Here is a 13,039-nt window from a genome sequence, read left to right on the forward strand (position 1 = left end):
GATTCCAGATACAAAAAGCAAAAGCAACTTACGCAATTTCTTGCATCCTAAATTTGGAAAGCTTTGCTTTTGTGTTCAGTGGTTACAGAAGAGCTGTGTATATGCTAGAAGGTTTTGTTCTGGTTTACAGCTCTTCAGTTTGGGAGCTCACTTCAGAGGTCATGAGGATGAGATTAACTTTTCTAAGTCCTCTCAAGTCTGGGAAAATTGAAAGAGAGCATGCCTGGGGTGTTGGCTCTGGCCTGTCCCTTCTGCTCAGTACCCTAAACCTGGATCTGATGATTCCTAAGCAAATACTCTGACACAAAGCTACACCTACTCAGTTTCCTTCCAGGCTCCTCTGACATGTTTCTGAATGCAGATGGCAGTGTCCGCTAAGCCTGTGCTGAGCGCGATGCTGCCAGGGACTTGGGGCTCAGGGATACTCGGTGTGTCAGCTCCTCGTGGCTTTAGGCAGGCAGAGTGAGCTGAGACACAGCACTGGCGTGCCCCTGGGTGCACAGCTGCCTGGGAGCTCTGCTCAGGGAAATTTGGCCTGACATCACACACTCCACACAGTGAGAGAGGGCACAGTCAACCTGTTTATACCAGAGAACAGAGACAAGCTATAAATGTAAATCCTAGCTTCCTAACTTGTTAATTAGATACTTAAGTGTTTCCATTAAAGGAGTAACCTTTTTCTTTTTTATAGTGCTGTCATACATTTGCTTTAGACACAAGCTCAGAAGATGCCATCAGAGCTGGCCTGTGAAATTGAAACAGTGTTTTCTGAAGCCTCCTCTTGTCTCTAAAATGGAGCAGCTGAGTTTTCTGACTCTCTCTCAGCTGTGCATGGAGCTAACCCAGAGTTGGGGAGTGGTAGCAAGAGTGCGTGGCAGGACCTAGAAGTCCTTGTTTAGAGCATCACATGGGCTGGCAGTGAAGGAAGCTGATGCGGGGTGAGTGAATACTTACCCAAAAAAGAGAGAAGCTTTTTTGTGGAAAGCAGCAGGAAGAAATTTGCTTTGATATGTGTTACTCTCAAGTTTTACCTACTGTGTTTTCTCCTGTAAAGCTGCAAAAGCAACTGGTTGTGTGCCTGAGAAGCTGACATGTTTTAGGGTAATTCAGCTGGAACGGCAGAATCTTTCATGAACTGAAATCTGTCCTTCCTTTTAATGCACTATATATATCCAGATAGCAGCTAGTTTGAAGTTTTCTGTTGAGTTGTGGCTGGAAATGGGAAAGTGTCAAAGCTGTTATGCTTGAGATTCATTGGAAAAACTGATGGGCCCCAGAACTGGAAAAGCCTGGGGAAATAACTTGCCCAATTACAGATTCTATATGAAATGGTAAATTCTAGGTTTCACATGAGTGCCATTGTGAAACACTTTGAGAGATGTTTCCATTACAAAGGTGAAGATTTCTAAAGGTAAGCTTCATGAAATCATGAGCTTCCAATCTCTGAGATACATGACCTAAACATTTTTTATTTGCCGGATTAAATTAGTTTCTTCCAAAGTTGATGTTCTCTATGTCTAACTTCTTTAAAGCTGAATGAACATAGCCACATTACTTCCACTCTAGGAGTTTTATCCGATTTATCTGGGATCAGAAGTTCTAAAGTTATCACATCTAAGGTTTACCTTTAAGTCTTAAAAACTTATTTATTCATTTATTCATCTTCATTTCACCTGCTCCAGACATCTTTGGCCAACTTCCAAATGAGGTTCTGCTCTGAGGTTGTATCTCAAAGACCAGACAACATGGTTTCATTACAAATCTCTTCAAGTCAAAAAGTTTGAGGCCAATAAAATCCTTAGTTATAATTTATGACCACAGGGACAACTATCTATTTTAAGAGCATGCTTAAGAAAATGGATACCCTTTAGAACATGTGAATACGGATTACTTTTAGAATTTGGTCATTTAGATTATTTTTTGCTCTAGTTTCAAACCATTAAGGAATGAGATGCAATGGAAGAGCTCTGAAATAAAAGGACAAGTCTCAGAGTGAACGAGGCAGTGAGTGTTGTGTACAGAAAAAAGTTGTGCCCGGCACACCACACTGCCTCATGTGGTCAGTAATCCTCACTGGGATGAATGGCAGCAAAGAGGGGTTTTGTGACACTTCTTCTTAAAAAGCTAAATGTATTTACAGATATTTTTAATTAAAATGAAAATAGGATTTGAAGCAAGGAACTATATTCAGAAATCTGAAAGCATTTTCTATATTTAAAGGGAAGACTGCTGAGAAGCTGGGAAGTTCAAAGATGGAAAATAAGCAGCCTCCAAAACTTATTTTCTGCCACTCTGAAAAGCTTCACACAATCGAGTATGTGTAACAGTAAATTTAAGCCTGCTCATATTAAATTATGCAGGTGGAGTATGACACGGAATTATTTTGCCTGCTTGACAGCTTAATTCTTTTTAAATGCAACAAGGTGGTATCTTCAAAAGCAGTGAGAACCGGACTGTCTTCTCCCTGACTTCAGCGAACACGTTTGCCATTTAATTCAGTAGATGCAGGCTAAGGCCCACGATGCACAATTCCTGTTATCTTCCTTTCTGACATGTGTTCCCAATGAATGTTTATTTACAGCATAAGGCCTGTACTTCAGGTACTTGAATTTGGATTGGGTTTATTTTGGCAGGGACAGGAGGGGAGGGGTGTCTTCTGGGAGCTAGACTCCAAAATGTCTTTGAAATGCTTTTGATAATTTACCTCAAACTAGCCTGGGCAGGAGACCTGCAGTTCTCTTCAGTTGCACCTCTGCTGATAGCAGCATCAGCAGATCAGGGGAAGAGGATCAGATGGGATGGAGACAAACATACCTTTCTCTGTCTCCTCTAATACCTGATAGAGCTTCAGACAAGGTCTCATTTTGTTAACTGATACAGTGTTGTATCAGTACTGTACCAGAGCTAACACGGATATGGTCAGATGATGGCAGTGCCACTAAACTAGTCTAAATGAAGCAACATTTCATGATTCCTTCAATCCTGTGAATGGAAATTGTGTGGATAAATTCTCTTCCACTGTACTGTAAGACCCCAGCAAGGGGCTGCAGATAGGCTCCTCCTGGCTTGCTGTGTACATGAGTGATGGGTAAGAGCAGCCTTTGAACCTGGTAGCAGGTCACACCAATCCAGCTGACCTCCTGTGTAATGCTGCTGCTGTGACTACTATGACTAGTCACTGCAATGCTCTGTCAACCATGCAGAAATTTGACTGGTAATTTCCATGAAGAAACTGCAAAGGATTTGCCAACAGAAGCGAACTTTTCATTAGATTTCCAGAAGCTTTAAATAGCAACTGATATTTTCTTTGTGGAAAATAAGTGGCCTCCAAAACTTACTTTCTGCCGTATTACTTTACAGGTATGTTGGCATAGACTTGTATTTTAACATTTCTGAGATGTGGTGCTATGAAAAGTGGTCATTAAGCTTTAAATGAGAGTTTAATGTAAATAATTCAGTGCCCAAAGGTGTAGATAGGAATTTTTATTTACACTCAGTTCTTTAAATGTTTCCCCTCTCATGCCTGTTCTCCCACTTGTCAGAGTATGCAACCCACTGATCTTTCTATTCCCAGGCAGGAGCACAAACAGGGAAAGAGCAATCAGAAACAATTCCTCCACAAAACCTCATCTTAATCTTCACATCTCCAGGGGACTGATTATCTTTGCAGCGGCCCAGTTTGCTAGATAGTAAACTCACAAGATCTTGCTGATTCCTGTAGGTTTCTTTTTAGTTGGTATAAATGTGTCTATCCAGGGGTGCTCAGAATGGCTTAAATGTCTCAGTGAATGTTACAAAGTAAGGGCGTATAGCTTAGGGACATAAACTCACTGCACGGATTGAGCTCCCTGTAGCAGACAGACAGGATGGAGCTACAGGGAGCTCAATTTGTCCGTGTGTTTCCTTGTCTGGGTTGGTTTGAACAGCTCATGCTGTCTGGATCCAGCAGGGAAGCTAGTCCTGATCCCTGTTAGCCTCCATAGAGGAGCAATTCACAGCCTCATGAATTCATGAACTTAATTTATCAAAACCAAATAAAAAGCAATAGAATATGAAGGAAAAGAAGAATCCCATATCCGACAGGTACTTTTATTCAAGAATGGTGGCAAAGCCTGCATATGCCTCTTGGCTCATGCCAGTATTCCTCTTTCTCTAGTGGTTGTATGCACATACTAATTTCTCTGTCCTCTCTAGATTTCCAGTACATTAATTACATGTTATTGCTGCTACTACCACTGCTATTACTAAGCTATGCAAAGGGGAGACCTTCAGTCATTTGTTGGATTCCTGCAGTTGGTAGGTATAATGAGTTGCTTACCACTCTTACGAGCTAGGACTATGGGTAAGGGGTATTGTGCAAACCAAATAAAATTAAAAAAAAAATTAAAAACTAAAATTCAGAAAGTGGGTGGAAGAGAAAGAGGAAAAGGAAATAATTTGGTCTTAGAGATGAAGTTCTAAATATCATGTTATGCATTCAGTTCTGCAGTGGGATTAGCAAATACATCCGCAAGGGGTAGAATTAAAATTCTTTGTTCTCTCAGATGGACAGACAGAGTCAGTGAGCTAAAGTGTCCCGGAGCCATGCTCTGTGAAGTCCTGCACTATGACATGGGGACAATGTCTCACCACAGTTTCACAGCCTGAAAAGCTATACGTCACAGTGTGGGATCTTGGCTAGATTGCTGATTAGAAGACAGGGAATATGCATTAAAAATTATGAACTAGTGACATCATATTGGCAACACTGTATACTAGCTCAGTAAAGATATGTCCTCACTGCAAACAGTTCATTACAGTAAGAGGAATCCATGGGTACCACCCATCGGTGCAATAATGCTAATAATAACACCAACATTACCACCACCACCACTATTGCTAATCTACCTGAAATCAAGAAAGGATGGAGAAATCAGGTTAAGAATAGGCCCCTGTGGGTGCTGACAGGGAATGAGGGTCAGGGGTTGCTTGTGCTGTGCTCAGCCTCTGCCTCCACTGCAGACAGCAGATATGCATCAGCAAATGTTATACGGAAAGTTGCTGCAACAGCACCCGAGGCATACAAAGACAGAAGGTGTATTTATATCAAATGCGGGATACTTGATTGCTTAAACAATAAGACATGTAAGTATTTCTGAAACACAGGACACAAAATTGCTCTCACTCTCTGTACTCCTATCTGACATTTGGTAAGGCAAAATCATGAGTAAGTTTTCACTTTGGACTCTACAACTCGGTGCTTGAAGTGTGAAGGTGCATTTTCAGTAGAATCAGCACAAAAAGAATGGAGAACAGATCATTACTATTCCCTTTTCCTTTCACTGCTGAGTTACGTATATAGTTTTCCAAATAATTGTGTGCAAGATATGCACAATAGGTTCAGGCTAGTATGTATGCTGAGCAGGGGAGAAAGGTGCCATGCCACAAGAGTATGAAGAGTGAGAAAACTGAAAAAGTGGAGAGAAAACTGCCCTACTCATTTTGAGAAGCCCTGTTTGGGAGCAAACATATGGCACTGAACACAGCTAAATGTGTGGGAAGATGCCAAACAGCACAGATCAGGTTGAACGGTCCTCAAAAAAAAGGAAAGCCACCTTATCTTGAATCATTTGATACTGAACTCCAGAAGAGACATGGGTAACCACTCACAGGGTTTCAGTGGGACCTTTAGGTCTTCTCTTGGTTTCAAAGCAAGGAGCTTGTCGTATGGTCTGATGGCTTGTTGCCTTTGCCACCTAATAGAGGAGTATAAGGAAAGAGAGAGGATGCCCACATACTACTAGAGTGACCTGGGTCTAATTTTCTTATCTGATATGAGACGCACATTCCTATGTAATAAAAGAGATTAAAAGCTGTACACAGTCATCTAAAAAGGGTATAAAACTGATTAGCCTCAGCTTTGAAAAGATACAGCAGTGCTGGAGAAGGCTCAGAGAAAGCCAACAAGGGCAGTCAAAGGTATGGAATAGATTCAGTGCCTTTGGTTTGACCGGGTACAGCCATGCTTATGGTCCTCTAGTGGATTTCTCACCCTATAAAAGTTTTTGACACTACAGGATTGGGGAGATTTTACTTTGGAAAGAAACCAGAGCCTATGGTTTTCTTCTTCCCCCAGAAAATATGAGTTTGCTCATTCCAGACTAGCCACCTACCCAGAACTGAGGAATATTCATGTAATTGATATTCATGACTCGAAGAATGCATTGGGCTCTTAGAGTCAGCATGCTCAACCCTGCCCCAAGCTACTACCTAATCATGGACTCCAAAACCAAAAGGACCACTATGGTTGTGTTGACAGATCTCTGTACAAGATCAGCCAGAGGAATTTTCTGACTTAAATCCTGCTTAAAATAGAAAATTGTTTCAGGAAATGTACCAATAACAAGGAATACATCATAGCACATAAGCTGTTTGATGGATTAATTACCTTCATCATTAAAATCTGATGGTCAGTCTCAAAAAGCCTTCCCAACCCAATCTCTTTTGAATTAAAACTTTCCTGGAAATGGACATTTTCTAGTAACGACATGTGCAGAGAAGGAGCTTCCAGTCATCTCTGGTCCAATCATCCCCTTGTTCCTATTGTAGTTGCTGCTACTACCTCTGCAGCTAAATCTCTGCCTTTCATTAAGTACTCTCTCTCCATTTGCATTATGCTACCAACTCACAACTTATCCATTTCCTTGAAGGAGTGCAGCAAAGTCCTCTTTAGTCAACTCCTCTCTTTGGCACCTACAGCTTCTTGGTGCAGGGGTAAGAGGAACATAGATTTTACCCAGGCAAATTTCAGGTGGAGTATGCCTTTTAGCAGATTGAATGCCCCCCAGAAAGATCTCCCATTGTGTCCTTAAAACAGCTGGTCTGGCTTTTCAGGATTTGCCTGTTGTTTGGCAACCATGCACTGATAGCACCCATGGGGGAACATTCTCCTGTGATCTGTTCTAATAATGTCACTGTGTCAAGGGAGTCCCTGAGGCTGACCCAGCACTGACAGAAATGAATGCTGTGTTCAGTTTGCAAATATCTGCAGTGTCCTGCTGCCACATGGAGCAGGTGAAAAAGACAACTGAGCTGAAAACACCCATCGCTTTTCAGCATTCCACTTTTAAAGTGCCGCATCCAGGAGAGATAAAAAATGCTGAAACAAGCTGAAAGAGCTTCTTGCTCCATGAAACAGACATTCCACATACATTTAGTTCATGACTTTTGTGTTCATGCACAGAAGAAGCCAAAAGAAACCCTGCTTAATTACACTACTTCCTGTGTGCTCCCTGTGAGAGCATATGGAGATGATCTCATAACCTAGATGGATGTGTCCTGCTCAGTGCCTCAGTAGGAAACCGCACCTGGAATCTGTAAGCACAGCAGGAATGCTGTCAGCCATTCCTCATTACCATCTGCAACAAAACTGTACTAGATCCCACCCTGAGATGAGCAGTCCAAGTAATTCCAGATATACAATTTTTCACATATGATTGCAGAAGAGGTCCCATAACATTGAAGTGTTTTCCCATGCATGGTCATGACAAAATTCCACACCAATTTCTTGTATTTTGTTTATATGACATTTCAGTTGCAATCAGTTTCTCTCACACTTTCCAACTGTGTATTATGTGCAGGGTTAAAAATTCCTCGTTTCATCATAAAAATGGCTATGCTTCAATAATAAGAGGATTTGTTTTCATGTGGATTTCTCCCTCCAAAGTGAACTACCAAAGACTTAAGACAAAACCTATATGCACTGTTTACATAGAAGAGGACTTTGGGTGAGGAAAGCTTGGGTAACGAGTTCAAGTCTGGGACTCTGTAAAGGTCCTAAAGAGACATCTATGTGTTCAGTGACCTATCTCACTTTCATCTATTCACTTGTTTAGGCAACTAAACAGCTTGTAAAGTCTTAGAAGATGAGAGGCAGAACTGGAAAAAAAAAACCCCAAAATTTGACTTCTAAGCTATTTTGCCATGCATGACTGTAATCAAATTAACTTAAGGGCACTATGGGTTATTTTCCATCCTTCTGCTAGGAAAGGTAATTTTCAGATACTATTCAAATGCCCACTGTGAATGGCCAGATAGCTCAGCATATTTGTGTTTTGGCAGCTTTGGATAATACAAGGATTGCCCTCTTTCACTGTCCAAATATTAGTTATGTTACTGTTTAACAGATGCACTTCCTGTCTTTACACACTTGTCTTTTCTGTTATCTACACCAAACCTTCCCATTGCCTCTACAAGCATCAGATCACAGACTGTATTTACACAGTGTATAGCATGTCACCTGGAGTCGAGAAAGGTCAAGACTTCCCCACCAAAACTTTTTATTTTCTCTTTTTTTGTGGCTTACCTTATACATTCCACTGATTCTGGTCTTGATTTTAGATCCTGGTCTTTAGCAGCCACTCCAAAATGAATGGGGAACAATCCTCCGAGAATAATGTCTCCCTTTTTCTGTGCCCGTTGGTTTGGCCCATAGGCAGCTGTGTTCCAGGTAAATAGCAAAAGAACCAAGCAGCAGCTATATAAAGTCATTGTTCCTCCTTTCATCAGGGAGTTATAGGATGCAGAACTGGAAAAGGTGATATAAGAAAATAGATGTGCTAATGTCTAAGGTTTTCCTTTCCTTAATACAGCACAGAGAGGATTTAGGACACATGTCTGCAGGGAGATAAGCAACAGGGTGGGAGCCACAGTGCTGGTGTTTCTCCCTCCGTCTTCTCCATTGCAAAACAACAATTCAGCAGTCCTTCCTTCTTCATAACCAAAGCATTATGGAGAGCCCATCTCTGAGAACTGCAAAAGAAAGACATGAAATGTGATCCCAGCTATACACCAGGACCCCACACTGCCATGGTGGTTCTGCATTTTCCCATCAACTTCTTAGTATGCCCCATGGACACCCCCACTCAACACCCTGCGCAGGACACATACCAACTTTGACAAAGAAGTCAGACACCCTAGTGATGCCAGCCACACCTCCTCAAACAAGTGTCATGGATTCTCTTGGATGCCTAATTCTCTATCATATGTGTGAGATGGGTGTCTTTCCACCATCTTCCTATGGTTCTGCCTGACTCTGGTCACAGGAGACCCTGTAAAACTTGCGATCAGGCCTCCATGAACAGAGCACACCATGAGAGACTTGGATGGGCAAGTGGGGAATAAGGAAGCATTGAATGCAGTAAGAATCAAACTTTTCTCTTAAGCAAAGAACTATGATAATCTTTCAGTGTCGGTCCATCCTCTCCTCTCCATTCTTAACTCTCTGGTTTGAACTTATCCTTGCTAAAAATGAAACAAGGTCACAAGAAAGGCTTCTTTCACAAAGTGAGGATGACTTCCAGGGAAGCATTTGAAATCAAGATACTTCCTCATAATAAATCATGAAGGCTTGAAAGGTTCAGTGATCATGTCATTGCAAGCTTAGCTGTTGAGCTTTGAAGGCTGCATCCTGGGGATGAGAAATATTGCAGCTTCTCTGTGCTCAATACATTTTCCCTGCAGCACGTCTAGAAGCCTGCCAAATGAAGAACTAACTTAATTATGGCATATGAAAATGGCTACAGGGGAGGATGTAGCACAAAAAATTCATAATAAACGGCTCTTCAGCCTATTTGGAATAGGTCTAAGAACTAGTAGTAAAAATTCAGAATAGAATTCAGAATAGAAGCTAGGCATATGTTGCTAATCCTGAGGACAGTTAATTTTTGAAGTAAGTCATCAAGCGTTTTCAAGTGCTGAGAACCTTTTTATGAGGATGACTTATTACACGCTAGATGTACCGATACAGATTTGATCTCTGCCTAGGTCAAAAAAGGAGCTACTGCAGGGAAACATTGTGATCATGGGGATTCTTCTAGTAGCCAGCCATAATGATTATGCATGCTCTGTGACCACCAAGCATTTGGAAATCTTTCACCCATTTTTGTTAAAAATAAGGTCCAGACGCAGCAGTCAATGGGAGAAGAGAGACAAAGCTCACATCGTTCTCATGCCTCTGCGATCAACACACTTAGACAGCTGGGCATATACACTGCACTTCTCTGTGGTGGGTCCACTTTAAACTATTCTTTGGTCCTGGCTTGAAGAACATTTTTATTGGCAAGGACAATCAAATCTTTGGCTAGAGATCAAAATACGTCTAGGCAAACAATTTTGTACCAGGAAATCTGGAGTCACACTGAAAGATTTTGTAGGAACATACTGGTTTTCATATGAAAAAATAGGTATTTCATGTTCGCAGCATTTAAATGACTCAATCCAAAGTCAGAAACTTCCATTTTTTAAAAACTTGACTATTAGGTTCCTACTGCTGAGTGGGGATTTCAACACTATCCTCAAAATCTAAAACATGGACATGAAATATCCAGCTGCTGCTGACACTGGCAGTCAGAAATGACTGTGGGATGTTCCTCTGGCAAACAACTGGAGTTATGTCACACTGCTCTAGCCAGGGTGCAATATAGTCTATCGCTTGTGAGCACGTTGTCTTAACATCTGACTGGTACCTTTTACTGACAAGCCTCTGGTATTGGCATGTGGCCCTTTGATATGATGATGACAGAACTTTAACCAGAGCCAGGACTAGGAGGTGACAGAACAGTGTGAGAAGGGAGTGTGTGGAAAACTGTCCCTGAGCTTTTGGGTTCTCATTTTCCCTGGCAGAGGGATGGTGGCTCTTGATTCTTCAGTGCCCAACAAAAAAAGGAAGGAAATACCTTCCCACTTTTCAGCTAGGGAAAGGTCATCTTCCTCCCACCACTTATGGATTCAAAAAAGATAAGAAAAAACATATCAGACATTTTCTAGGCTGAAGTTTTCTCTCTCCACCTGGCTGAGGCTAAGTCTGCCAGGTCCTATAGGATGAATTACTAAAAGGCAAACGATCATTGCAGTAAGCTGCAGACTCTTTCCATTCTGTCTTGGTTCACAAAGCCCTCCTGCTATCTGTTGCCTCACAGAAATATCTACAATCATCTACAGAATGGGTGTCTGGTCTTGTGGCAGGAAGAGGCACATGTGGTCTGCCTGCTGCAGAAGGTGGCTAGCCTTCCTGTGATTATAGCCAGGTAGCTGGTGAATGTGCAGCAAGCTCAGTGTTTCAGGAGCGCATCAAATTTATTGTAGATGGGGAGGTCAAGCCTACCATGCATGCTGCGTACATCTGCTCACTGCCTGAGTGAGAGTACCACTTAGGAAAGTTTCCACACACATGGAGAACCATGGCATCCCTGCCACTGCTCTGCCTGTCCTTCTTCCCAAACACTGCTCAGATCAGGTAGCAAGGAGACACGTAGTCAAACTCTTCTACTATTGTCAGTCTGTTCCTTGCTGCCATCTTTCCAAAGGCTCTGTCCCAACAGTGGGCAAGCCGATAGCATGGAGTCCCTGAGAAAAAGAGTTGTCTGCTCCTCAGCTGAACTGTTTCACCCATTTTGCCGTCTGCTCTTGAACCATGTCCAAAGGTGGGTAGGGCCCCTGTGAATTGCTCTGGGGCCTGCAAATGCTCTGTGAGAGACTAGGGCTGACAAGTGAGGTCCATCACATGAGCTCTGGTCCAGGTGGTCCCAGTGTGAATGACACATCCCAGTGGAGTAGGGTGCTCTGCCTTTGGTGCAGCTGATTGCAGTTGCCTCCTTGCCTGCTTCATTGATCTATCTGAATAGATGATACATCTCCCACTTAACCACCATTTCTGTCTCGCACAGGCACGAAATGCTGTGCTGGGAGGTTTTTTTCTTGGAAGTAACCATGAGTTGAACAATATATTTTTACCCTCATTTCGATTAGCTTCTGTGCATGTTCCAGAATGAGCAGTCACAAGAAAATCAATAACAATAGGCCAAAATTGGGTCCTCTTCTGAACAATTCAGTAAGAAATAGCAGCCAAAAAGTAAGTAAAATGCTCTCCTGGGTAGCAAAGTGACATTAAAACCCAGGAAGTAATGCAGCAGTATTATTAAAGTCAATTTAAATATGCTTGCAGATAGTGTTGGCTCAGATACACTTGTCCGGTGTAGCATATAGCACATATGAAAACAGCTCAGAAAACCAGCAAAAAAGTTGTGTGTCTAACCGATTTCATGGTTAGAAAGGTTGGCACTATTTACATTAAGAGAGGATATGAAGGAAAGGGAAGAATAGAAAAGATCTGAAATGATAAACAGTACATGGAGCCTGATGCGACAGGCAAGAGTTCATGGCTGACACTTGTGGGCAAAGGGAAAGAAGATCAACCTGGAGCTTTGGCCGGAGGCCACTTTCTGTGGGGATCCCTCTGTCTGCATCTGCTAGAGAGTGAGGGGCACCAGGGGAGCTGGCATCACGGGTACAGCAGTCGTACTAAGGTGGAGCATTCCTGTTTAAATACTGCTAGGCTTGAGGATAGCATGAATAAAATGCTGCTAATCACATCTGGTAAGGAATGGACAAACCCTGCTGTGTGCAGACCAAGGGCAGGCTGGGGGGCCACCCCAGCCAGCAATGTAGCCTTGCAGGAGAGCAGGGAGGAGTCCTAGGAAAGGGAAACAAGAGGAAAAGGGATCTGGATTTTAATTTCTTCAGTAGTAAAACCAAAAACAGGCAGGAAAAAACAGCTGATACAGTGTACTGAGGTGACGGCCAGCACAGGTGGGGCCAGAACTAAGAGGTGAGATGTTTGAAGCAGGAAGAATAATTTCTGAAGAGAGGCTGCAAAGAGATGGGATGGTCTGACTAATGCTATTTAGCCTATGGCATCCCCTCTCTGCTTCCCTCCCAGCTGGCAAAGAGACCTGGGGGATTGCATGTTCCTTCAGGGGCAGAGATGGAGGTGGCCAGCAATGGGGTCCTCCAAGCCTGGGCGAGGAACTGTGCACAGAACTTAGCCGAGGTGGGACGGGATCAGTGACTTGCCCATATGTTGTGGGAAGAGGGTGAGCTCGAGATCACAGCCTGCTTATTACTCTGTTTTTCTGCTTTCCCTTTAATAAGGCTTTCTTTTTTCCTTCAGGGTTCCTTGCTTATGAAAAAGGAAACCATTTTCATCATAAACAGATAGACA

At 42.5% G+C, this 13,039-nt stretch overlaps 1 protein-coding gene across 4 annotated transcripts in view; it reads right to left on the reverse strand.

Annotated features, from left to right (window-relative positions):
• CASR (calcium sensing receptor) overlaps positions 1–13,039 on the reverse strand; it is an 84,206-nt gene that overhangs the window by 40,149 nt on the left and 31,018 nt on the right. For all 4 annotated transcript variants that reach the window (XR_008575459.1, XM_054813261.1, XM_054813262.1 and 1 more), the window contains exon 2: positions 8,345–8,790. Coding sequence is in view for 3 of the 4 variants with exons in the window: in XM_054813261.1 (XP_054669236.1) it covers positions 8,345–8,544 (200 nt within the window). In the remaining variant the exon portion in view is untranslated. The remainder of the gene's footprint in view (positions 1–8,344; positions 8,791–13,039) is intronic.

Source organism: Grus americana, chromosome 1 (assembly GCF_028858705.1).
Source record: "Grus americana isolate bGruAme1 chromosome 1, bGruAme1.mat, whole genome shotgun sequence".
NCBI lineage: Eukaryota > Metazoa > Chordata > Aves > Gruiformes > Gruidae > Grus > Grus americana.